The sequence below is a fragment of the Athene noctua genome, chromosome 1 (genome assembly GCF_965140245.1).
Source record: "Athene noctua chromosome 1, bAthNoc1.hap1.1, whole genome shotgun sequence".
Taxonomy (NCBI): Eukaryota; Metazoa; Chordata; class Aves; order Strigiformes; family Strigidae; genus Athene; species Athene noctua.
The window spans coordinates 95602719-95627209 of record NC_134037.1 but is presented as its reverse complement, the minus strand read 5'-3'; the positions used below and the strand labels follow the sequence as shown (position 1 = coordinate 95627209).

General features: G+C 42.8%; 1 protein-coding gene across 1 annotated transcript; it reads left to right on the top strand.

Annotated features, from left to right (window-relative positions):
* The first annotated feature begins 19891 nt into the window (after window positions 1–19891).
* On the top strand, window positions 19892–24451 carry SAYSD1 (SAYSVFN motif domain containing 1). The gene is made up of 3 exons (XM_074897031.1): window positions 19892–20059; window positions 20140–20432; window positions 20609–24451. Exons 1-3 carry the CDS (start codon window positions 19892–19894, stop codon window positions 20862–20864), a joined length of 717 nt encoding a protein of 238 aa, XP_074753132.1. The 3' UTR covers window positions 20865–24451.
* The last annotated feature ends 40 nt before the right edge of the window (window positions 24452–24491 follow it).

The following is a 24491-nucleotide window of genomic DNA, read 5'->3' as shown; positions in this document are numbered from 1 at the left end:
ACGAGCTCAGCAGCATTAACCATTAACTATGCTTCTGCTTATTTATTTTTAATGAAGGAAGAAGTAGAAAGTCTCTCACATATATGGGTTTTATGGAGGTGGGAAGCTAGAGAAGAAAGAGAGAAAGATGTAGCCATTGCTTTCTGTGATCTCTTCTACTTCTATTCCTGGAGAGAGGATTCCAGAATTTATTTTCCCTCCTCCCCAGTTTTTCCTTCCCCTCTTTCTCCTCTTTCCCCTGACCTTGCATTACCAACAAGTTTAAAGAGAAGGAAGAGGGAGTAGAAAGATGAAGCAGTTCTCAGTCCACCATTCTTCTCTCCATTGAAGCCATTCCTCTTCCCTTCCTGGCAGAAGAATGCTTCTTTCTTGCTTTTGGGGTTTCTCAGTTGCTAGGAATTCAAAATATTTGTGGCTTTTTAAAAAATAATTTTGGAAATTGCATCAGTGCTGAGGCCCTGGGGCTGGAAATGCCAAGTGTTACCTAAGTGGAATACTTGGCAGCCCAGCATGGCACTGTGTGATGGGAGACAAACCTGGGGCAAGAGGAGCCAAGTGCCAAAGGCAGAAGGGCCCCCAGCCGTTTCTGAGTCAGTCAGGCAGAGGCGCAGTGCCCTGATTGCAGAGCGTCAGTTGGCTGCTGCTGGAGCTGAACATTTGTCCTTCATGAGAAGCCCACACACAGTGGCAGAGGGAAACCAGAAACTGCATGAAGAGGTAAGCAGATAAGGAGCAGAAACATTGCCTGGTAGGAAGAAAGGGGTTACCTGAAGAAGGATCAAAGCTGAGGGAGACCCAGCTAGCCTTAACCTGTCATGTTTCCTCCTTTCAAGCCTGCTGTTTGCCACAGGAGTCTGGGCAAATGCGATTACTTTCCCCCCCACCCAGCATACAAAACTGTCCTACCTAGCAGATTCAGAAATGAATGATGAGCACAGCCAGGAAACAAGAAGACTTCGATATAGGAGTCTGTGGACAAAGAGCTCCTCACTGGGAAATAAGTGGAAAAAAACAGAGTCGTCACCCCTCCCTCACATTGGCATAACATGCAACTCTGTGGAGTAACACACAAACCAAGGGAATCCTACCATCTCCAGGGAAGGCTTAAGATGTTAAAATTCCTGTTTTCTTTGGCATGTGAGGAAATATTGTTTGTTGTTTTAAAACCGATATTTCAGTTATGCCAGCAGAAGAATTTACAAATCACATGTACAGTAATGAGGAGGGTAGTGTCTGTGCACGTGACATCTATGAGAAAGAATCTGGAGTGTTCGAGAATATGTCCTAGCTATTTCGTGTAAATACCTAAATTTGTTAGTGTAGTGTTCTTTACAATATATTTGTCATTTGGCTGGTTTGTTTCTGCTCCAGAATTTGGATGCCTGTTGTCAGCAGAAATGACTCTTCTTCAGTCATCATGAAGAACCCCTTTATCTTCTAAAGAAAGAATTTTACATTGTCAAGAAATTCTACTCAAGCAGAAGGGAGACTATTTTTTTTTTCTTTTTTTCCCCCCTCTCACGCCAACTGTCCTTGCTAACAGCTACACTATAGTTCATGCAACAGTCTAACTAACTGCTTTGCTCCTCAACACTGCCTGGCATTCTGAGAAAGTTTGGCTAAACTTGCACAGGATTAGTCACTTTCAGTGGTGGAAAAATGTTCAAGGATATACTCATAAATATTGCTCGGTACCATTTTGCAACAATATACATGAAGGAATTCTCCAATTGCCATCATAATGTCCTACAACTAACACTGGGTTGTTGCACTGCGGTTGTTCACACATAGCTCTGGGGAAATTTTTATGGCCTGTGTTGCAAGCTTCTCAAAATCCAAACCAGAAATTTCCCCTGTTGGTTCAGTTAGGTCCCCAATGGCTTGCTTCATTCTGTTCCCAAGGACTTGGGGGTCCAGGGCCCCATTTCCTTCTGTCCAGAGATGGAGCTCAAAGGAGACGCATGTAGGACAGCTTGGGCTGTGCTTCTCTGGATACTTTGGAGGACAAAAGTGTAATGCAGACCTGAGGGGCCTGGGAGATGTCCTGCTCTGACCTCTTCTACCTTTCCAGGGGCTTGCGTAGGGGAATGCTGACCTGGACTAAGTTTTCTGCCCTACTTCTACCTCTAGGTAAACTCTCTTCTCCACTCTCCACTCCTATAATGAATTAGGGACAGGTACCTGGACTGCAGAGACTTCTTGATAAATATAACTACCCTACATCCTCTTCCCCACCTCACTATTTTCTTTTGAAAACTATTTTGTTCTTGTTGGTAACTGGTAAATGCACACCAAGCTTTTGAAATCCTGGATAAAGGAGGAGCTCTGATTGCTTCCTTTTAACCTACAAGGACAGCCAAGAAAGGGCGAAGCTTTAGGTGACCATCCCGCTACAGGAGAAGAGTATAGCAGATGGCCACATCACCAAAGCTGAGCAGGAAGAACTAAAAAGTTGCAGCTGGTTTGGTGATCTGAGGCAAGGACATAGATGGGAAAGGAGTTGCAGACAAGGGGGGAGTGTGTGTATGGGATGGGGGTGAGCTGGAAGAGAATGTGGGAGCAGGATAGAGGATTGGAGGTGAAAGGAGTGAGAAGATGGTGGTAAGAGGCTCCAGGGTGGCTTGCAGGGGCAGGACTAAGAATTTGAAACAGGACAGGGTTTAATGAGGAGATGGTCTTGAATGGGAGAGGCTGAGGAGTGCCCTTAATTTATTGGACATTTGAGAAAAGGGGAAGTGGGGTATTTGAAACGGGAGTGATGAGAAGGGATTTGGGATCAGAGGAAAGCTGCAAGGAAAGAGTGTGATGAAGACAAAGGAAAGAGTTGTAAAGTGAACGCAGTTAGGACATTTGAGCTCTCAGTGCGTCACTGCACTGCAGGGAGGTGAGGGATATGACATTGTGTTAGAAGAGGGAAAGTGTTGGGGACTTGGAGTGTGGGTCAGAAGCAGGATAGGTTAGGATGATGCTTGAGGCTGCAGGAACCTCTGGCTCAGGAGAGACTGTGATTACTAATGGGCAATTATTGTCCCTATTTATCCACCCTTCTCACTTGGAAACCTCAAAGCAGGACTCAGGAACAAGATACCCAGACCCACTTCCTTGCCTCTTCTCTCTGTCCCTTCCACTTGCTCCAGACCAGCAGGAGCCACCTGTGAAACCCACTGCCATCCTTGCTTTCTCTCCTACTCCCATGCCATAGAGGTGGCACACCAAGCAACACAGCAGAAACTCAAACTCACGGAGTCCAAAGTTCTCAGTGCTTCCCGTTTCCTGCAAGGGGAATGTTTGATAGCGGGCCGACTGCTTCTTTTAGGTAAACCTGGGCTTTGAACACATGTTCAAACATGCAGAGCACAGTTCAGATTTATAACAATGGTCTCTATCATGATTTCTTGTTTCTAAATATAAATCACCGGTAGTGGGAGATAAGAACAACTTCATACAGGTTTCTATACATTCCCATATTCTTTGCCATGACTGCAGGTGTAACACTAGGTCAAAACCCATTAAGCTTCTATTTTCAGATTAAATTGTTTTTATTAACGAAGTCTGAGTGTGTTTTAATGAGTCTGTAAAATGAATTATACAGAAATTACTAAACACTATATGAAATGCAACAATTGCAAACATGGCCTACTAATTTGCTATCAGGTAATGTGAGACAGTATCATCATGGCTTTGCGAAACCTATTAATGTATGCTAATTCTTTAAAATATTATATGCATGTTACAACCAGAAACAAGCACTGTGCATTGCTTTAAATGAATCTGTAGTCTTTTTCAGTGGAGCGATTTGTTAGAAACATTTACTAAAAATTGGATAGGAAGAAATGTCAGTGTATGTGCATGCCCCAGCAAGTATAAACTCTTCTTGAAAAACAACACATTTCTGTTGTCGGGGGACAAGACAGTTCCCATGTAGGCTCTACCTACAGACATTGTTGTGACTATATCCTTAGGCCAGTTTTAATATTTCTGTTTGTTTCAACTATGTTTCACATTTCAGTACTGGCAATTTTAAACAGATAATTTGTAAAAGTAAAGCAAGAAAGTGAACAAAACATGAAATCTTTTATTTGAGAAGCTTAGCCTGTGCATGTGCCTGTAAGCAAGCAGCTGCGGAGTTACTGGTATCATATAAAGACTGCCAGGCAGAATGTTGATGAAAAATTACTGAGATGTGTTTATGTGTCCTCAGTAAAGCACATATGCAGGTAAAGTAATATAAAAAATATTGCAAAGGTTTTTATTTTTCCAGGCCTCAGAGCACAAAAATAAAGGTTTGCCTTCAGGTGGTATGCAATTACCAGATATGGAGTAAGAAACTCTCTGATGGGACTCAATACAGCAGCCTGAGGGTCATCCTGTTGATCTTACAACATTTTTCTACAAACTGTTAAGGTTCATGTGTCCTCTTGGCCTTGATTACTTGCCCTAACTGGTGCTCTGTTACATAAAATGGCATCTAGGACTGAAAAAATTCAAAGGTGATATTGCACACATAATTTGACTTCCTAAACAACTCAGGCAAGACACCTACTTTTTTGTTCATTTTCTTTAAGAGTAAAAAAAGAGCAAAACTATGGATTTCTGTTGCTTAGAATGGAGAATGTATCTAATCAATGCAGTGGTAAATAAAAATAAGGAAAATCAAACAATTTCACCTACAGATGAATTTCAAGACTCATTTGTCTCTCTCTAATGAATGTCCTCTTGTCTACTGAGGACATTCAGGCTCATATTTTCTTCTAAATACATTCCCTGTGTTAAGCCCAGTATCACATAGGACAACATGGTTAACACAGGATAACTTAGGATAATTTTCTGTTGCTTTTTATGCTTTGTGCTAGTGTAGTAATCTTTTGTGTTTCCAGCGCCCCGAAGCTCTTGATCCAACTCTGTTATATGCCAAAATTACAGAGTATTTATATGCAGGTATCTACCTGAACAATATTGTTCCATTTAATATCTCTATATTTGAAAAGCAACCAAGCTCAGGTTTGCAGGTAGGTGAATGCTCAAAGTTCGGGCCCTGAGAGTCCCAGGAGAACACTCAGTGACTTCATGGGTCCTAATCCCCCGAGAAACACCTATCTGGAGCTTTTGGGATAGCAGATACAAGCAAAAACAAGCATCAATGAGGTAATAAACATCTCTGCTCTAGTGAGAAATGTTGATTGGGAAAAATCTTCACTTCTTTTAAGATTTCTATTTTTAAGCTTCCGCAAAGTAAAACATGGAAAAACTTAAGCTTTTGTTGCCAAATTCTGTCCTGACATGCACAAACATGACTTTCATTGACCTTCTAAGGAAGGGCAATGGACTTCACTGAACACAGCAGAAAAAAGCATGGGCTTGGAGTGGGAAAGTTAAGTAACTAACTGGGACTTCAAGATATTTATTACCAAGTCAGAAGTAGTTGATGAGCAAAAAATGGCCAGTTATCTCAGCACTGGGGTGTGGAATAGATAAAGTCACAGTAAAAAGTATAAATCAGCAGGATCAACGCAACATCACAAAGCCAAATAAATAGGAAAATGATGGAAAAAGGTCAACAGAACCAGAAATGTCAGGAAGGCAACAAAAAAGTGACAAAAAATGGCTGAAGACTGTGAAGACAAAGTAGGACTTTTATAATTATGTCAGGAACAAAAGGTCTGTGACAGACTGCTTAAGCCAAGGGGAAGTTGTTCATGGATGCCGAGATAGCGCTGAGAAACAGAGCAGTTTCTTCACCTCAGGACTCGCCAGGAAGAAAAGGGAGAAACCTTCCAGAACCAAAAAAACCTTTTGGTAGAGCAAAAAATGGAAAATTCCTGATCACTATGTCTGCTCACTGTAGCTGACAGGAGGGTATAATGGCTCAGCAGAGCAGTCCCAGGGCAGCTGGCATCCTCCCTTACTCCCCCAAAAAGGTAGAGATGGCAAGCTGTAACAAGAGGACTGGCAAGAGCCAACTGCAATATCTGTATTGCCACAGCACATCATGGGTCATACCCAAAGAGCATCTCTTTCTTCCCTGTTTTCACGCATGGTGTTCATGGGTTTTGGTGAGGGTTTTTTGTTAGCTTTTTTTTTTTTTCTTTTTGGGTGTTGGGGATTTTTGGGGGGGCGAATGCAGAGCCTTTGGATTTAACTTTAATTATAACCCGCCTTCTGCTTGCTCTCCTTATGGACTCCCCTTTGTTTAGGATGTTTTCTTGCTCTTACAGAGGCAGCACAGTGTGCTCAGAAAATGTTGGATTTTACGCTCAGGGCCAGCATCCCCATTTTTCCAGGCTCTGTGCTTACCCAAAAGCTCTGGGGCTCAGATAAAGAAGGTCATGTTACATTTATAAATAAAACTGTGCATGACTAACTTGTGCATCTGATGGGATGATAAGGTGATGCTTGAGGTTGCAAAGCTCATAGTCACAAATTGAACAAGATTACTGAAATTGAGGGTAAGAGAGTTTATTACAACTGCTGCTCCTGGACCATCATCCATGAAGAACATGATGACAGGATACTCTCTTTAATCATGGGATAGGCATGGTTCGGGCACGCAAAAAAGGGAAACTTTTTTCTGCTTGTAGGCCAACCCTGATTTGAAGAAAGCACTGGCAGGCATCAGCACCGAGGCAAACAACTATTAAGTGAGAAGGGGACACTGCAGTCACTAGCCCCATCTTGCTGGCAGGAGGTAAAGCAAAGGTATTAAAGCTTCCATTAGTACGTGCAGTACATGCTTCTGGTCACTGGATACCCTCTCCCTGACCAAATCTGAAGTCTGCTAAATCTGTAATATACTTAATTGCATCACTTACTGAAAATGCCCACTTTATTTCATAACTGATCTGGTCTAACTTTAGTTTCTGATTATTTACTCTTTGGTGAGCAAGGCCAATCTCAAATGAAAGGGGCTAAATGGACTCCTTCTATCCTTTCTGAATGTCTTTTCCCTGGAAATTAGATCAAGATCCTTCAGCTCTTGTAATGTGAATTGCTGCTCTTTGACACTTGTTTGGCAATTGAGAAGGGCAGGATTCAAAACAGCATCTTAGAGGTGAAAGGCTACATATCCTGTTAGTGGGAAAACTTTCAGCTATAAAAGCAATGGAATTTGTCAAGAGGTTAGAGAAGATCTGACATCAGGAAAAGCCTTTGTGAAGTCCACCAGAGTAACAGAAATGTATTCACCTTGATTTAAAGCATTCTTTTTGTGGTGAAATCTAAAAATGAAGCAAGACTGGGTTATAACTTAAATGCAGGAAGTGTGACAAATAATTTATATGAGGAAATGGAGGTGCCACAGGGATCGGGTTCCAAGGCAAACTTGTCTTGTGAAAAGGATATGAATTTAAGTAATAGTCAAATAAACCAGGGATTTTTGTTGTGTTTTTGTGTTTTTAATATTGCCTGTAAAAAAAAAAAAAAAAAAAAAAGATAAATAGCAGAAGTCCGGGACTGCCTGACATTCAGGACAGGCTTGCTTGTGATTAATATACTGAAGAAACTGCTGAACAGTTTATCCCTGAGAAAGTACTACCTCTAGGATGTTGCTAAGATCAGGAAAAATGTGTATTATTGATTACCTTGCCTGTGAATCAAACCTGCAGGAATGCAGGAATGAAAATCTAATATAGTTGATCTTGTTTAACTTGGGACATTTTCTGAATTTTTGCTCTTGAAGCAATTCGCTTTTAATAGAGTTGATGGTTTTGTTATTCTGAGTTTTTCCTTGCCCTGCTTTTCTCTTGTAGAACAGTAAGAACTCAACTAAATTGCAGTCTGGTGAGGATTTCTCTCAACAGGACTGAACTACTGCAGCTTAAATGCTGAGGAGTTGGAGAAGAGAAACAAACCGCATCCTTCCTAGTGCTACTTGGTTGGTACCAAACAACTGCACAGTTGTTCTGCCACCCTTTCTACTAGGCTCCAATAGTAGATGGGATATTGCATGTGCACAAGAGGAGGTCAGGCAGTTTGCTGATCTTTGCTTTTTTACTCTGAAATCATGGTCTTCCTGCTGCATAGAACAGAGATGGTCAGGAGTTCCTGGAGCAATTTTCCAAATAAAAGACACTTTTTTTGTAATCCAAATATATTGCAAGAATGTTTCAGCAGAAAATGTTTCCTGTAGTGTGGTAATTCAGATTAACATGCCGAGAGAGACCTGCAAATTAAACAGAGGCTGGGTAGAGACAAACTGCATCACTGTGTCCCATGTGGTCCCCCAGTAACACTAATGCAGAGGTCACAGTCTCTGGTAAAGCTGTCCATTGAAATCAAGTGCTTGCCCTGAATCAAGCAGGGCTGTGATTTGAATGAGAGATCTTTCTTGGTTTATTTTCTTTCTTTTCCCATGTAAATGCCCTAATTATTTTGAGGCAATTCCTTTGCTCTGTTTTCACCAAAAATAATCTCATCTTCCACTTAAAAAATATTGAGATTGAGTTTGTCCTTGTACGAAAAAGGAAAACTTATATGAGATTGGAAGTTCTTTTTTTTTTTTTTTTTTTTAACTACACTTTAGTGCTAGCGCTGTTACAGATGTGGAACGGAAGGAGGTGAATGTTTGGGTCTTTAAGCTTGTGCCTGAATCTTCATCCCAACAGATAGTTCAGCTAGATCACTAATTGTAGGTATTTTTAAATGAAGTAATAATGCCATTAGAACACCATGAAATGCCGTTACCTTACTCCCCTCTTTGGCCTCTAGCGCCTTCCTTAGGGATGGCCTTACCATATGCAGCATATCCTGAAGAAATGAGCTGACTGTGGAAACCTCCATGCATTTGCAACCTGTGTGTGTGACAGCATTGTTGGAGGAACACGGCACCACTGCATTCCTCTGCAAGTTTTGGGGATACTTTCAATGAGAAAGTCCCAAGGCATTCCTTTCTCCCTATTCTGTAGTTCTGAAAAAGCAAAGCATTTGCTGCAAGTTGCCTTTGTCACATCTTCCTTAAGTTTGAGAAGCATTTACTCTTTAGCAAGTTCTTAGTCCAGGATCGACACAACTGAAGCTCCTCAGGGTTCCTCTCCCACCTACCCACCACCAGCAGCAGCTTGACACCAGGTCCGCCCCGCAGATCCCCGGGTGCGCTGATGGAGATGGGTGCATTCACCCGGGTGGAAAGAGCACGGGAAACCCTTCTTCTCCCAATAATGCCTTTTTGCTACCACCTAGTGGACATAAGCAGATGTGATAAAACAGACTTCTGTAGAGAGGTGTCAGTTACGGGGAAAGAATGTGGAGACCTGTGTCGAGAAATTTCCTCTGGTTTTGCTTTACTGATCCTGGGCCCTGACCCTATTCCTCTTACTGTTGGTCCATGGTGCAGTGCAGGAAGGCCAAGGCAGAGCTGTGGCATGCTCTTATCTGAGATCTGCCTGCCATGATGCTACAGCTCCTTCACCTGATGCTCCTAGGTGCCTGATGCTTGTTTGTGCTTGGCTGCTTTGGGGTGATGCATGATGTAAAACTGCCCAAGATCCTAGAAGGACCCCGACAGAGTTTATGTTGAAGCAAAGTCCACAGTTGTCTTCTGACCCTGCACTGCGTTTCATCAAGAGATCAGAGGAACCTTTGCTTAAAGTCCTGAACAATGACATGAGGGCCACAGTTCAGAAGATGTCAGTGAGCAACAGCAAAACACTGTAGCAACTTGTCTGAAGGCCACAGAAATGTATATCAAGTCAAGTACTCTGATTTATATGCTGTGAAAGGTGGTCCTTGGCCAAAGAGATTACCACCTATCAAATGGAGAGAATATTTTTGTCAAACTGGATGTATACATCAAAACTCTAAGTGCAATAAAGCATTAAGAGAAACAGATAATGAAGCACCTAAGCATTGTTAGATGGAAGTGGCCTTGAAAGCGTTATGGCCCTGCCAAATGTTGAGGAGAGGATGGGAAGTCCAAGGCAGTGATCTGAGAACATGGATTTAATTTTTCTTCAGTCAGCCAAGATTAGAGAACACAGAAACACTGAACAACAGGATAGGGAATCGACTCATTTGTGAAGTCAGGTTGAGGTAGTACTATGACAACTAAAGACAGACCCAAAATGGTATAGGCCTGGAGATATGATACAAGTTCTTTTGGCTATATAGCCTGCAGGGAAAGATGCATAGTAAATACAACTGTAGAGCAGATGCCATTTTTTTCATTTTTCAAGGTTTTTTTTTTTTTCAGAGATAAACATAGACACTGAACTGAGCCAACCATATGAGTCTTAGAATTAAGACTGTATCTTCCATAAGGAATATCAGGCCATATACTTGCTAATGTATGTATGTGCAGCTCTAGTGATTTCTATGCACCAGCCGATGCCCACTGAGAACCTGGTTGGTTGTGTTGTGTTGATTCCCATTGGTTTTGGTTTTTTACTGCGTGCTAATAAATCTGGGAAACAACAGCGTGCAGCAAAAGAAGTGCTGGGATAATTATGTGTTTGCTCTCTCTTAGCAAAAAATCTGTTATTTCATGTATATATGGTCAGCATTTACTTTGCAATTCTCTACTTAAAATCACTTCTGTTCAAGAATGTGAATGAGTACTGATACACAATGTTTTAAAACCACAACAACTTCTTTTAATGAACACAGAAAAATCTTTCCTAGCACTTCCATTTAAAACGTTGAAACTAAATATTAAGGAAAAAAAAAAAAAAAAAAAAAAGCAGTCAGAATACCAAATTTCCTCTGGAAAGAAGAAGCAATAGTTGGAAAACCTGAAACTGAACTCTGAAATCCATTTAATGAAACAGGCATTAAATATACAAGAAGACTTGATCCATTTTTGGCTCAATACACTGCATGAAGTTTCTAAAGAAAAGGATTTTCTTGGTATTGGTCCAGAGCTCCCTTTTCACTATCACATGGTCTGGAGACACAGACGCTTTTGTGTTGATCGCAGTAATGTAAATCCAATCCATTTCACTCTGTTTGTGCATGTGAGTGAATTAAAACCCAACTGAGATCTATTCAATCAGTTCTACAGTAAAAAAGTTCACCTCCACAAATGCATAATTAAAGAGTCTCTGTATGCTCCACCTACACCCATCCCAGAAAGAAAACAGGAATTAGAGAAAGAGGGAGTGTATATTCATCTAATGTAACGTAAATTGTACATCAGTCCCTAATCCTGGAATTCAATCCCTTCAGGCCTTTGTAATCAATCCACAAATATGTCTTTGGGAGATCAGGCGAGATAAAACTACCGAGATGAATACAGAAATCTTTAAGGTAATAATCTAAAATGACAGCAGAGGGCGCTATCATTTCTCCTTTGGTTTATGGTGTCATATCTAAGTGAATCTGTGGCTCTCATCCCTTGCATTATTACTCTTAAGAATCTCGCAAAAAAACAAATTCCAAAATTCTGTAAAAGTTATCCAGAGGGGAGTCAGACACCACCGATGGAAGAAGAAAATAAATACACTGGCATGTATTTAAGGCCAGAACTCATCTTCTAAATCTGAAGGCTCTCTGCAACCAGCACTTGGATTTTACAAAACTAAAATGTAGAGAATTTTACTGTTGTCTGGTTAAATTTCTCTTTTCTCTAGAAACATAAATGACAGGCCTTTTAATCTCTCTCATGAATTCATACCTTATCTGCTGCAGATTATTGTCCTTACCAAACTGCTCAAACAGAAATTATAGGGTAATATTGCCCTGCCTATGAAAACCTTTGGAAGAACTGACAAAAGAACGTATTGCACCCTTTGCTGCCCTGTGAGATAAACAAATGACCTAGAAACAGTCCTCAGTCTTTTCTACCATCTGAAATCTCTACTTAACCAGTACATACAAAGCATGGTTTTCTTGCATTTAAGCTTCCCCACCTTTTTTTGAAGATTGATTGCTCAAAGTGTGGCCTATGAGGCCCCAGTCAAAGTACTTAAAACTCTGGTCCAGTTTGACTGAAGCAAACAGCCCAGGTGTGAGGTTATATGCTGAACTTGCTGCTGAGAGTGCGATACTGAGTGGCCTTCAGGACAGACCCAAAAATGCCGGAACACAGCCCATGGTTTCTAAACCCACTAGAGTCAGGATGAACACTCCCCATTCTGTTATTGCCCTAGAACCAGCCAGACCCAGTTTTGAACTTCACTTTTCCTAAATAAATAGGACATAAGTATGCATAAGGTACAACATTTGTGGGGAATACTTAACAGCATAATAAATAGAATAAATTGTCTGAATCTGTTGTGGCGAAAAGAAAAAAATTCCCAAGTTTTTGTTATTGTGTTAGTTGCAAGGGAAATAATGTGAAGCAATTTTGTGTGAGGCCTGCCGGTCTCATCAAGCAGATAGTGAGGTATGAGCTCAGTTCGGTCTGTCAGGAAATGTAGTCCCAACCCCAGCGTAGTCCTGCCACAGTTCCCACTGACTGCATTGGTCTCAGGATTTCACTTCACAGGGTCTCATCAGTTCAGGAAAGCTGAGGGTCTGGCTCGGTGTCTCCATTTCTCTCAGATCCACTGGAATGTCACCGTCCTCATCTCTGCTGTTCTCACATGAATTCCCTTGTTCTTTTCTCCTTCCTGTGTATTCATCCAGTCCCACCTTATTGGGCTTTATACCTGAAATACTGTGTCTTAATCACGAGCCAGAGGAGACCACTGCTGAGTCTCTGCTTGATGTGGTGCTTGTTATAGTTCTGCAAAGAACTGTGTTTCTCCTGGGCTCACAGACAGCCCCACACCATGGAAATAACTTCAACAGACAGTGGTAACTGGTGGAAGATCTTCCACTTTTGAGAATATTAGAGGTAGGCTTCTGCATTATGTATTGAATTTTGTAGTACTGAATAGATTTTTTTGCAAGTCAGGGTTGGCTATATATTTAATTCAAAGACTTATTAATCTGTTTCAGTGGGCAAAGTTGCCTTTTGCTAGCTTTCAGCAGTTAGTAAAGGCTGTCTTTCTGTGAGTCTTCTCTGGATTTAAGACTCTCTTAGATTTTACGTCTCTTTTCCCCTTTTGGCACACATAGGCTTTGCTTCCAGATCTTTATTCCATTTATTAGAACAAATACTGGCATGAAAAATACTGTCTGTGAATTACACCCTACTAAATTTTACCTACAAAGCAAGGAACTCAGACTCCTAAGAGCTCTGTACCCTTACTGCACCTTTTACTCTGGTTGTAACCATTTGGGTTCCTGTGTTTTCTTTACAATCATGAAGATAAATTTTTTGGTATTTCCTTAATAAATTTAAAGCTAACATTTTGGGAGTAAGATCAAAAATGGCATGTAATTACCTAGAGTGGGGCCGAAACTTCAGTTAGACCCTCAGTTGCACTTTGGACTCTGACTCAACCCAAAATGACAGTTAGAAGATGCCAGATGAATAGAGCAGGTGCAGTCACCTAAACATGAGTGAGGGACTTGGACAGAATTTAGACTGCATGGCTGCAATCCAAGACAGCCATGTACAAAATCTTTGATTAGACTGGTGATTAGACAAGCTTTGTCCAGAAAGCTTTCTTGGCTGCTCCTGTGTGTCTACAGAAGTGCTGTCATCTTAACTGAGCAAGCATCTTCATGTCCTACTTTCTATTAAATTAATTTGGGGTTCTCAAAGTATTATCCCTTATCCCTAGGAGTGGTATGTCACTCTGGTACATGACTGAGATATCTGACAGCTCTGGATTCAGCATAGGGCATTAAAAAGTAATCACCACTTCTATTAGAAAATGAATGAGTACTTAGGGAACTTTGTACTGGTGGTGATGCCCACATTTTGTACAACGGTGTAACAGCTAGAGTATTTCCCCACTGAACACTAGGTTTTACACAGCTGATTCTGATGATGCCCCAGCCTTGACTCATTGCATTGGTGGGATATAAAGTTTTCTGCTCCTGCCTTCCTCCCAGGGTTCAAACGCCCATAAAAATTCCTTCTGTAGTTGGCAGATGAATTTAAGGATTAAGCTCATTACTGGTGTACCCATTTTTTATCTGTGTATGCCATCCACTAACTTTCACTGGTGGATACCAACACAACTGCTGTACACTACTGAGGGCAGCTTAGAGCTCAAAGCCCCCGTTGCAATGACAATCAGTTATACCTACTACTCTGTAGCAGAGTTTGGAAAGAAGTACTTGGTATATCACGTTTAAATAGTGATTTGGAAAAGCGTTTTCCTAGGTCATGCTGAAAGGCTAAAGTTCTCTTGGTGGATTGGCTAGTTTATTCCTGTCTTTTAAATGACTAGGAAAGGCCTTATCCCTAACCTTTGTCATCTCTTAGCTGTGATCTGACGGAGCAGCTTCACTTCTGGTGGCAATCATCATAAATACTCCAAAATCCAGTGTTGGGGCTAAGAGGAGATGAGGGGGAGGAGAAATTGGCAAAAAGAGTAAACTGACTGTACTTCCGTATAATCTGACAGCTTGTCAAAAATAATAGTTCGGATTCCTGTCCTGTGGGCTACGTGGAGATATGCATACACAACTACCTTATTTTAGGTAAATTAATTTCCTTCATGTGGAGCCAAGGAGGAATAGGACTGCCACAATGTCTCCCTCCTTCATCTTGTGTTATGCTGAATAATTTGTGCGAATTAAGAAATAGCACTAAGTCCTAACACCTGCTATACCTACCTCAGGGGTGCAGGTGCAGTCTCACCCCCATCTGGATTGTTTATAGGCAAATTATATTTATCAGCAAGAGCCTGAGTCTCCAGCCACTGGCTGGCATGTACATTGTTAACTGCAGTGCAGCTCAGCACTTCTGGATGATGATTTGCCCTCTCATATAGGGCAGAGATGTGAAGACATGAGAAAACATTGGGCATTCTGCTCCTATAAAAATGAAACTGGTCAGTGCTCTGCTGCTCTCTGTGTTTTTGTGGAAGTGACTGTATATAAACAGTAGTCAATGTGAACATTGAAGTTTATGGTGTACTCTTAACAAAAGGCTTCTGAAGACTGAGTGTATTTGTCTGTAAGGGAGTAATGTGTTCCACTTTAGTCTTCCTTACTCTTTATTCACTTTCTAGCATATAGCATTTTCTATATTTTAAACTCCAACGGATTTGTAGGAAACAGATGTGGAACCACAACTCAGATCTAGAATTGGTTTTAAGATGGTCTCTGATATTCTCTTTACTTCCTTTGCCCTGTCTGTAAACATGGAGGAAATGCTGTTACAGCATCTACTTATGGACTGTTGTGGTTAAGTGCTATGCAAACCTAGAATGCTGTGCAAACCTAGAATAAAAAAATATTCACTCCAAGTCTAAAGAACCTTATGCATTTCCAATCTCACAAAAGTGCTTTGATAGTTAATTTACAAAGTATTTTTTGAAAAAAAGTTTTGAGAACATTAGACTTGTTAAATCCAACATAACAATGTTGACAGACAGGAGAGACAAATTAGGCTTCCTTTCAACTTAAGTTACAGGGAATTTCAGGTGACAGCTGCATTTTTTTCTCAACCTAGCTATATGATAAAAATCAAAAGGCAGTATTCTGATCTTCAGAAGTTTTAGAACAGTTTTCAAACCTTTGACTTTCTAATCAGCTCGAAGTTATGAATATGGCAAAACAATCCCAGCTAGAATGCTCATCAGGCGTTATCTTCTAAGTGTAATGAAACAGCTTATCTCCCTTTTCTATTACCATGGTTTCACTAACTATCTGACTTTTACAGCTGACATTGTACTAGTGAGGGATATTTGCTGTGTTCTTTTCCTCAAATGAAAGCTTCCCATGAAAGGATAAGGAACGTTTCAGAGATGTGATGGAAATATTAATAATTCTGCTCTTCCCATGTTTTAATGTGTTGAAATATAGATCATTTCAGCATATAAGCAGTAACATAAGTGCTAATATCTCATCACCCTTCGGCGTACACTGCTGAATGTACAAATGTGCACATTTTGAAACCACACAAACGTGAAAATTTTCAGTTCAGAACCTAAACTAGTTCAATAAAAAGACAGGTAAAAAACTTCCTTTATATCTAAAGGCAAAGTACCCTGATGCTGCTATTTTAGGAAGGAAAATTCATGACTATTTTTTACAAAGGAAGCAGCTCTTCTCTGCAGTTTAGAACTGATTAGTAAATGGATATGCAAAAGCTCTGTATGGAATTAGACAAGTATGAGTCTGTGCACTTCAATCTATTTTATACATGTTCTCCAAGACCTCAACAACTAAAGCTAATGCTCCCTCAGCTCCATTGAACTAATTAAGCTAGGCCATTATATTAATAATGGGTTGCCCTTCTGTCTGCATTTATGGCACTTAGCAAGTCAGTGTCTGTGTGGATGCTTATTTTGTGAAGGAGAAAGCTCCTGTCAATGAATTAGATTAATCCATCAAGAGAATTAATGCGACTTGATTACTGTTGATATCTGAAAAAGCTGGCATACACAAACAGCTATCTGCAGCTGTAGGAAGAGCTCAACAACACTCTAAACCACTGAGCAAGGCCCTGAGCCTGTATTATTGAATGAAGAGGTTGCTCTTGCCAAGATGTGGTGATGGGCTGCTGATGTGATAAATGCAAAGGGGGCCACAGGATCTGAATGTAGCTCTCAATGTTTAGCTTAGCTCAGTTGGGTTGGTATTTTGCCACAAATAGTTCTAATGCCTTCTGTCATGTAAAAATATTTCCCCAAGTGAGTTTTGCATTCCCTTGCTTCCTTAAGGAGCATGGAAGAGCAAAGACACTTGAAAATTAAGAAAAACTTTGCAGTCGTCGTCCGTCCCCATCCACCCGTCCCCGTCTGTCCCGTGTCTCCCCACCCCACCCCAATCATCTGCACTTTGGACATGGCTTATCTGTTTTCTTGCTTTGCCAGTTCTTTAGGCAGCCAATTCATCTCCTTCAGTTCCCTTGCCATAGCCATGGCTCCTCATGGTGTGGATGTTCCCAAGTACTGCAAAAGTAGGCCCTTAGGCCAGCGGTAATTGGCAGAGAGGAGAATGCAATGATTCTTCTGTATCATAAATATTAAAATATAATGAAAATTTGATAACTGGAATAAAGGAAAAGGTTTCAAAATTGCTGAAGTGGAAATATATAAAGAACAACAGGTTTTCTTCTTGACAGAGAGAAATATGCACGTGGGCTTCTTTGTATTATAGATACGACAATTATGATTTAGCATGAAACCAAGTTTAAAAAAAATGACAAGTTTTTGAAGCGATACTGACTCCTAAAAGCTGATGGGCCATTCCAGAACTTCAGTTATCAAGAATGAAGCATTAGAGATCTATTACTAGCACCCAGCGTTCTTGATTAAGCATTTACTTAGCTGCAGCACAGGGGAACAAGACTTGGCTCAGAGTCTAACACCTACAGAGACTACATTTGATTTGTTTTATTCATACATCATGAGAAAGGCATGAAGCGACTCAAGAGTTGCAGAAAAGTGTTCTTCAGCCTCTTCATGCCCTCCCTGCCCTCCCAACCGCTGGCTGAGGATCCAAAGATTGGGCTTGGTGAACTGCCCAGGATCTTTGTAAGCACTGGAGTAGGGAACAAATTGTCCAGATGGTTTGCTAAACAAACAAAACTAAGTGCCTATTCAATGAAGCTGTTTGTTTCAAAATAGGATGTATGGAACTAATTTAAGACTTTATGGATATGAATTTGTTTAGGTTTTTGTCTGCAGTGTAACACTCATTTACAAATAAGGTTACTGTAATGCATGTAGGCCTCAAAGGCATGATTCATGGCACTCTTACGTGTTTCCTAACAATACATGGCAATATAGGTAGCCTGACATAGCTGTAAATTAGCTATTTGGCTGCATAATAGCAAATACATACTGAAACCAGAAAATTTTCAATAAAATTTGATAGTATGTGAATCACTGGGTGAATCTTGCAAAGGTGGTATTAAGCTCAGGTATAACCATTAGTTTGACTAATGATGCATAGAGAACATAACATGTGGAATTACCCAGAACTTCTTGGAGGAACTGTTTTCATCAACAGTAGTACAAGAGGAAGAAAGAAAAAAAAAATCAAAATAAAATAATGTTCTGTACAGGCTATCTTAAAACATTTTGGACTGTTATTTCAAAATCAAATTTCCACAAATAAAGAGAAAAATGTCATTCACTGTGGCACTTTTCGCAAAGTCGGAAGGTTAAAAGAAAGTTATTTTGTAACCAAGCATAAAATAGGCATTTGAAAAATGATTTGGCTGGAAAAAACACAATTTTTTCCACATTAAGATAACTTAAGAACAACCAAATTGATTTTTATTAGACTTCTCATATTCACTTCTGAGCTGACACATGCATGAGATATTCAGCCCTAAAGGTCACTTCTGAGAAAGCCATAAGTAACTGGAAACAGCACTGCAGGATGAAATGATGTCTCATTGCTAACTATTACTGCTGGAGAGTGATAAATATTTTACTCCTGAGGCTAAGAGCCAGCTCCTGTAAATAAATTTCTATTTCTCGGTTGTACGGCTAGATGAAAGATGATGTGACAGAGCTGGTTTTCCCGATTTTAATATTTTGTTTAAAGAGAGGGTGGGACGGCCCGACCTGCTTTTAGCAGGCACCCATGCGGAGGGATGCCAGCCAGGCCTGTGGGCCTGCGTTGGCGGGAGCCCACCCTGCACCCTCTGCAGCCAGGAGCGGGCACAGGGTGAGCCCCAGCTCCTCTTGCCCCACAGAGAGCGGGGCCGCTGGCCATGCCTGGCACCGGTGTGAAGGGAAGCTGCTACAAGTATACTTGATATTGCTAATGTACAGGTACCTGTAAAATAAGACAGTTTAAATGTTAGACATCACTTACGTTTTACCAGCTTTTATTTTTCCCTGTATTTTACTGTAATGTATATAATTTCATTTATACGTTTTCCTAACTACCCTCTGTAGTCATTACCCTGTTACCCACTTATGTTTTAAAGATGTTCCTTGCCTCATAAAGATACGATAGACCTTGGACAGTCTGAAAAACTCCCTGAGTACATCCCTAATAGCAGGAACCTTAAGAAAACATGGGCCTAAGAAGATGCCAGTGTCAAGCTAAGTGTTGAAAGCTGGAACAAACAGGAGCCGAAGGACAGATGAAGACTGCGACCATGCATGGACACTAGAAACCTGAAGTTCACTAGCTGTGTGAGAAAGGCTGTGTGGACCCCTAAGGAGGAGAGAAGACGCTCACTCTATTTTTACTACGTATGTTCAGACTATGTAAATGAATTCTAAGAACCCATTAGCGTAAGACTACCTTTTCTAAGAAATCTAATGCATACTTTTTGCGTATATTAGTCAGGGAGTTTTGTTATTAAGTGCGACAGCTGTGGTGGAGCCATCCCCAGTGCTTCCCAGCGCTGGGAATACAGAATACCCGCTCAACAGTTATACTCAATTCTGACTGTGGAGTGAAGCTCTTTGTTTCAGGTGCCCTCCTCCTCCTCCGGGCCGCCCCCTCCCAGGCCGCTCAGCGCTTCTCTAAAATGGCCGCTGGAATGCCCAACGCCAGTGTGGTAGTCACGCCAGCCGCCAACGCCTCATTCACGCTCTCCAGACTTTCGTCGCCCCACGCTTTATCCTCTCCCTCTCCTTCTGCTTTTTGAGTCAACATTAGCCATTGAGGTTTAAATATGAAAAAGCAAAAGGGGGAGGCCTTCGGTGATTTACAGCTTTTCTCCAGAGCTAAACGGCCGGCTCTGCTATCAACTCCGCCAAGGGAGGGCGGGGTGCCGCTCCCCGGCTGTCTCCGGCCTCCCACGGCGGGCCCAGGCCCCTGCGGGGCTCCTCAGCTCCGCGGCTCGCGAGCCCCTCGCCCCGCTTCTCGCCCCGGCCCCGCGCCCGCCGCTCCGGGGGCGGGGCCGAGGATGGCCCCGCCCCTCTCCCCCCGCCCCAGGCGCGGGGCGGCCGCGGCGCGGCTCTCGCGCAGGCGCGGGGCGGCCATGTCGGCCGCCGTGGAGCGGCGCCTGGCCCGGTTCCGCGCCGCCCGCGACAGCAGCGCCGCCGCCGCTTCTCCGCGCCCCGCCGAGCCGCCGGCGGGGAGGGCCGCGGCTCCAGAGGCCGCCGAGGGACAGGGGGCCACCGCGGCGGGCCCGGGCGGCGGCGCTCAGGTGAGCGCCCGGGCGGGCGGGGCGGGGCCGGGTGGCAGCGGGTCGGGGCCTGGCGCCACGTCTCGCTGCCGCTTCCACAGGCCCGTCCCGGCGGGGCGGCGGCGGCTCCCCCGGTGTGGGCGCGGCCGCTGCTGCTGAAGGTGCTGCTCTGGGCGGTGCTGCTGGCACTGTTCGCGGAGCTGGAGCTGGGGCTGCCCTACTTCGTTCTCTCCCTGCTCTACTGGATGTACGCCGGCACCCGCGGCCCCGCCGAGCGGCGGCGGGGCGAGTTGAGCGCCTACTCCGTCTTCAACCCCGGCTGCGCCGCCATCGCCGGGACGCTGACGGCCGAGCAGCTGGAGCGGGAGCTGCATTACCGGCCCGCCGCCGGCAGGTAGCGGCCGGCCCGGCGGCGCGGGGAGCGCCCGGGCTGGCGAGGACGGCCGCTCTGCTGGGCCGGACCCGCCACCCCCAGCCCTCCCCCCACGGACCCGAGGAAGGGCTGCGGAGGAGGAGAAGGAGGTTATGTCTATGCAAAGCGCCGCTTGCGCCTTACTCCTGGCCCGGTTTGCGCGGGCCGGTCCCCAATAAAGCCGTAGCAAAGTGTGGGCTCTGGTCTCGTTTCCTGGGGGGCCGGGCAGCCGGTTTCACCGCTGTTGCCGCCGCACCGAGAGGCACGGCCTTTTCCCAGCTCCGGCTGTCAGCCTGGGATTTCAGCTCCTGGGGGCCTTTGCCACTGGTAACTGGAAGGCCGGTGTCCGATGACACCTTTAGTAGAACGGCTAACTGCTTTTCTTCCCAGCACAGGCCAGAAGCCTCTTTCTGAAGAAGAGACACGAGGCACTATCATATATCGAAAATAGATGGCTGCTTCTGTTCGCACTATCTTTCATCTAACATGAACTAAGATTTTAATGCAAGTTCCCTATTTGTTTCATATTACAGCTTTCATAATTTGTAATGTAAGCAAAAAAAGACTTTAACTGTTATTCGTGACAGGCAATACACGTTTAACAGTAATCAAAAAAAAAAAAAATTGAGGGTGAACGTGAAGCACATGCAAGAGGCCCTCAGATGGAAGGGGATTTGCTCTATCATTGGATTCATACCTTCTAGCACAGCACAGCTGATGATGCCTCTCACCGTCATCCCACAGACTTGTCAGGTGTACTGCTTTCATCATCCACTGGTATTTTTAACACATAGATCATTAATATTAAGTCATAGTAAGGAGTAGCAGGTAGACCTGAGGAGTGCCGGGGGGGACTGAGTTGAGAAATCACAAATTGGTCTTTCAAATCCTGTTTTCTTTATGCCTTTTCTAATTTAAGTTACACACAGGGTTTAGACTTGACATCCCATGTTCTGCCATTGGTTGGGGAAACAAAAGGAAGTGTCCTTTATTGAATTTAATTGGACTGGAAAGAAAATAGTAGATTAAAGCACAATAATACATTTAACACTGCTAAGCCTTTCTCAGTAGCTCTCCGCAGCACTCCCTTAGCTTCTAGTTTTGGTCCCTTGTATGAATTCCAAATGCTGCTATTTAAAGCCAAGTACCAAGTTTTTGGATTTACACATATTCTACCATCCTCTGGTAAAAACCCTTCTGAGTTTTCACTATTCTTAACTGCTTCCTTCTGACTCTGCAAATAACATGCTGCATTTTGGTTTTGATTAACACTGCCTCTGCAGGTTCAAAGGCCTTTTCGCAGTAGACAGAGTTGCAAAGATAAAGCTTTGTTCCTTTGGGAGAACCATCAAGTCAGTCCATTCTCAGAAAGTGTTCTAATTACAGAGTCAGAAGTAGTCAGGTGATTCTTAAACACACCAGTAAGTGACAGAATTTTGTGAGCTGAAACTTTATTCACAAGAATAAAAATAAACACTAAGTGTAATGTTTATAGGGAATTGATAATCTTATGTCTTGTACAGTTAGATTCTGTGAGTGTTTTTTAAAACAAGGAAATACATGCAAATAAATATTAAATATAAGGTAACATCCATGAATTTATAAAACTATAGCAGCAGTGCTGGAAATAAAGTTTTCACTTGCTATAAACTAGTTACATTATGTCCAGGTGAATTTATAGACACTTCTATTTAATGCTTCATGAAACAAGTTACCACAATAAGTGAGCATGAAGCTGAAAGGCAGAAGAAATAAAAATTCATACAGTTCATTTGTTCCAGTGCTTTGTGTCGCTTTGCTTACTGCATGCTACTCAAATAAATGCACATTATAAATTCTGAAATAGAGATGGCATAAATAACAACAAAGGCTTGTAAAAGGTTTTACTGAAGTAGATACTAAGTATGATGGAGAAATTGGTGTTTAGGTCTTGCTAGAAGTATTTCTCAAAATGCACGATGACTGTAATTCTGCTTTGGTGGCAGTTACTTTCACGGAGTTGTTTCCTCAGTACTTAGAGGGTATTCAAGAAGGTTTGAAGAAGTGAGAGCTTAATCAGAGGGGGGGGGGAAAAAAAAAAAAATCCACCACAGCCCTGTGCTTGGCTAAGATCTGACTCTGTCACCTCGTTTTTCTCTTGGATTCTAACAAGGCAGAAGTTAAAGGTCAGTTTGACTTCTGGTGCTGGAGCTGTTCTCATGGGCCCTCAGTTCTTAAGCGACTTGGAGGGACAAGAGCAGCCTAGTGACTCAAAAGGCGTGTCCAGCTGCTGAAAGAATCTTGTGACAGCAACTAAGTACAGGTTTGTTACCACACATAAAAATACTCTCAATTCCTATGTGTGTCCTCTTTTATTTGTTACATATACTTTTTCCAGCATAAGAGTGAGTTGAAACACTTCCTGTTGTCATAGCAAAACTATCATCTTGCTTACAGCTGTGCAAATAGCAGAAACTTTTTTTTTTTCAGGTTTGCACACAACTAAGCAGGGCCCTGAAAAACTAGCACACAGTCTTGAATATTCATGAGAAAAATTCCCTCCAGTGTGCAGTACAGCTGTAAATTTCATCTGTCATCATGCTGCCTTTTCACCTACCAGTAACTAGCTTGATCAGTCTTTTCCTATTCAAAGCACTTAAGGGTAGATGTTAAATAGAAACATCAAGCATACTCTCTACGTACAGGAAGCTAATTACACTGTAGGACAGCAGTTAACATAGACGTGTAGTAGTCGGGTATTGTGTTGATGGTCACACAACAGAGAAGCTAGTTATTAAATTTACAGAAGAACCTGAGGTGCTTCATGCCAAGGTCAGCTCTGCAACCGATGTCAGGAAGGGAAGGCCTAGAAACAGCCCACGTAGAAGCCAGCGTGCTAAATGTACATAAGCCAGCCTGAGAACTGTGGTGGATTTCTACAAACACGTCTGACTTCCCTGCCTGGAGCTCAATTACTAGCATTATAGAGGAGGAGATAACACATCCCCTCTAATTCAATTCTAACCTGATGATTGCAAAACTAATCCACCCTGTTGGCAATTTGGATTCTAATACAATGATTGAATAATCCCATGCAAAGCAATCTAGCTTCAGGCAGGAAAGATGCTGAATTACATCCCAGAATATCTGGTCCACTTTCCTGGCAATGGGGACTGTGAATGCAAGTGCAAAAAGGGACTTGAAAATCATGGTTTTTTACCTCTGCTGAGTAGTCTGTCTGCTACGCCATGGAAGTTACTTATTACACAAAGTCTATGGTCAGGGATATTCGCAGAGCTAGTCTTTGGCACATTGCCTCTTTGTTATAAAGGGAGCCCAAATGCCCGCTGAGTAAAGCTATGTAAAGCTTGCTTTTAAGTGATGCAGTGGATCATATCCTGCTTGTAAAGATACCTCTGTTGCCCCAGCAGCTCTTGTAAACCTCAGGGAGGGCAACATAATTAGCAGTGTAGGTGCATGCACTGCAAGAGCCCTCGCAGTTTTAAACAGACAAAAGGCCGTTGAGTTTAGGAGAATGTTTCGGGGGCGACGTTTTGAATCCCGCTGATGGCCGGCAGGCAGGGGGAGGGCAGCCCAGGCCAGCCCAGCCCAGGCCAGCCCAGGCGGGGGCCGGGCGCTGTCCGCTGTCCTGAACCCGCCGCCGCCCTCCCGGCACCTCCGGGCAGGCCGGAGGGGAAGGCAGGCACCCCCCTGCACGCCGCCCGAACTTCTCCAAGTACGTGAAGTCTGCTAAGAGAAGCTGTGGCTACAAGCTGACTTCTGTGTGTTTGCACTCACAGGAAGCAGAGTATAGCTTGGAAAGAAAATACCCTCTTGAAGCACAAGTCATCATCCTGTCCCTGTCAACACCTGCATGCCAAAGGGAGCAGCAGAGTACCATGTAAAAATAGAAGGGCTGTGCATTCAGGGGATATTTCCATCCGTGTTGATAGAGATAACATGCACCTATTAATAGCAGAATAGGCCCCTACCAGATACTGGTTTTGTTGTTTCGTTTGGTTTTGTTTTGGGTTGTTTTTTTTTTTTTTTTCCAAGTAAAGC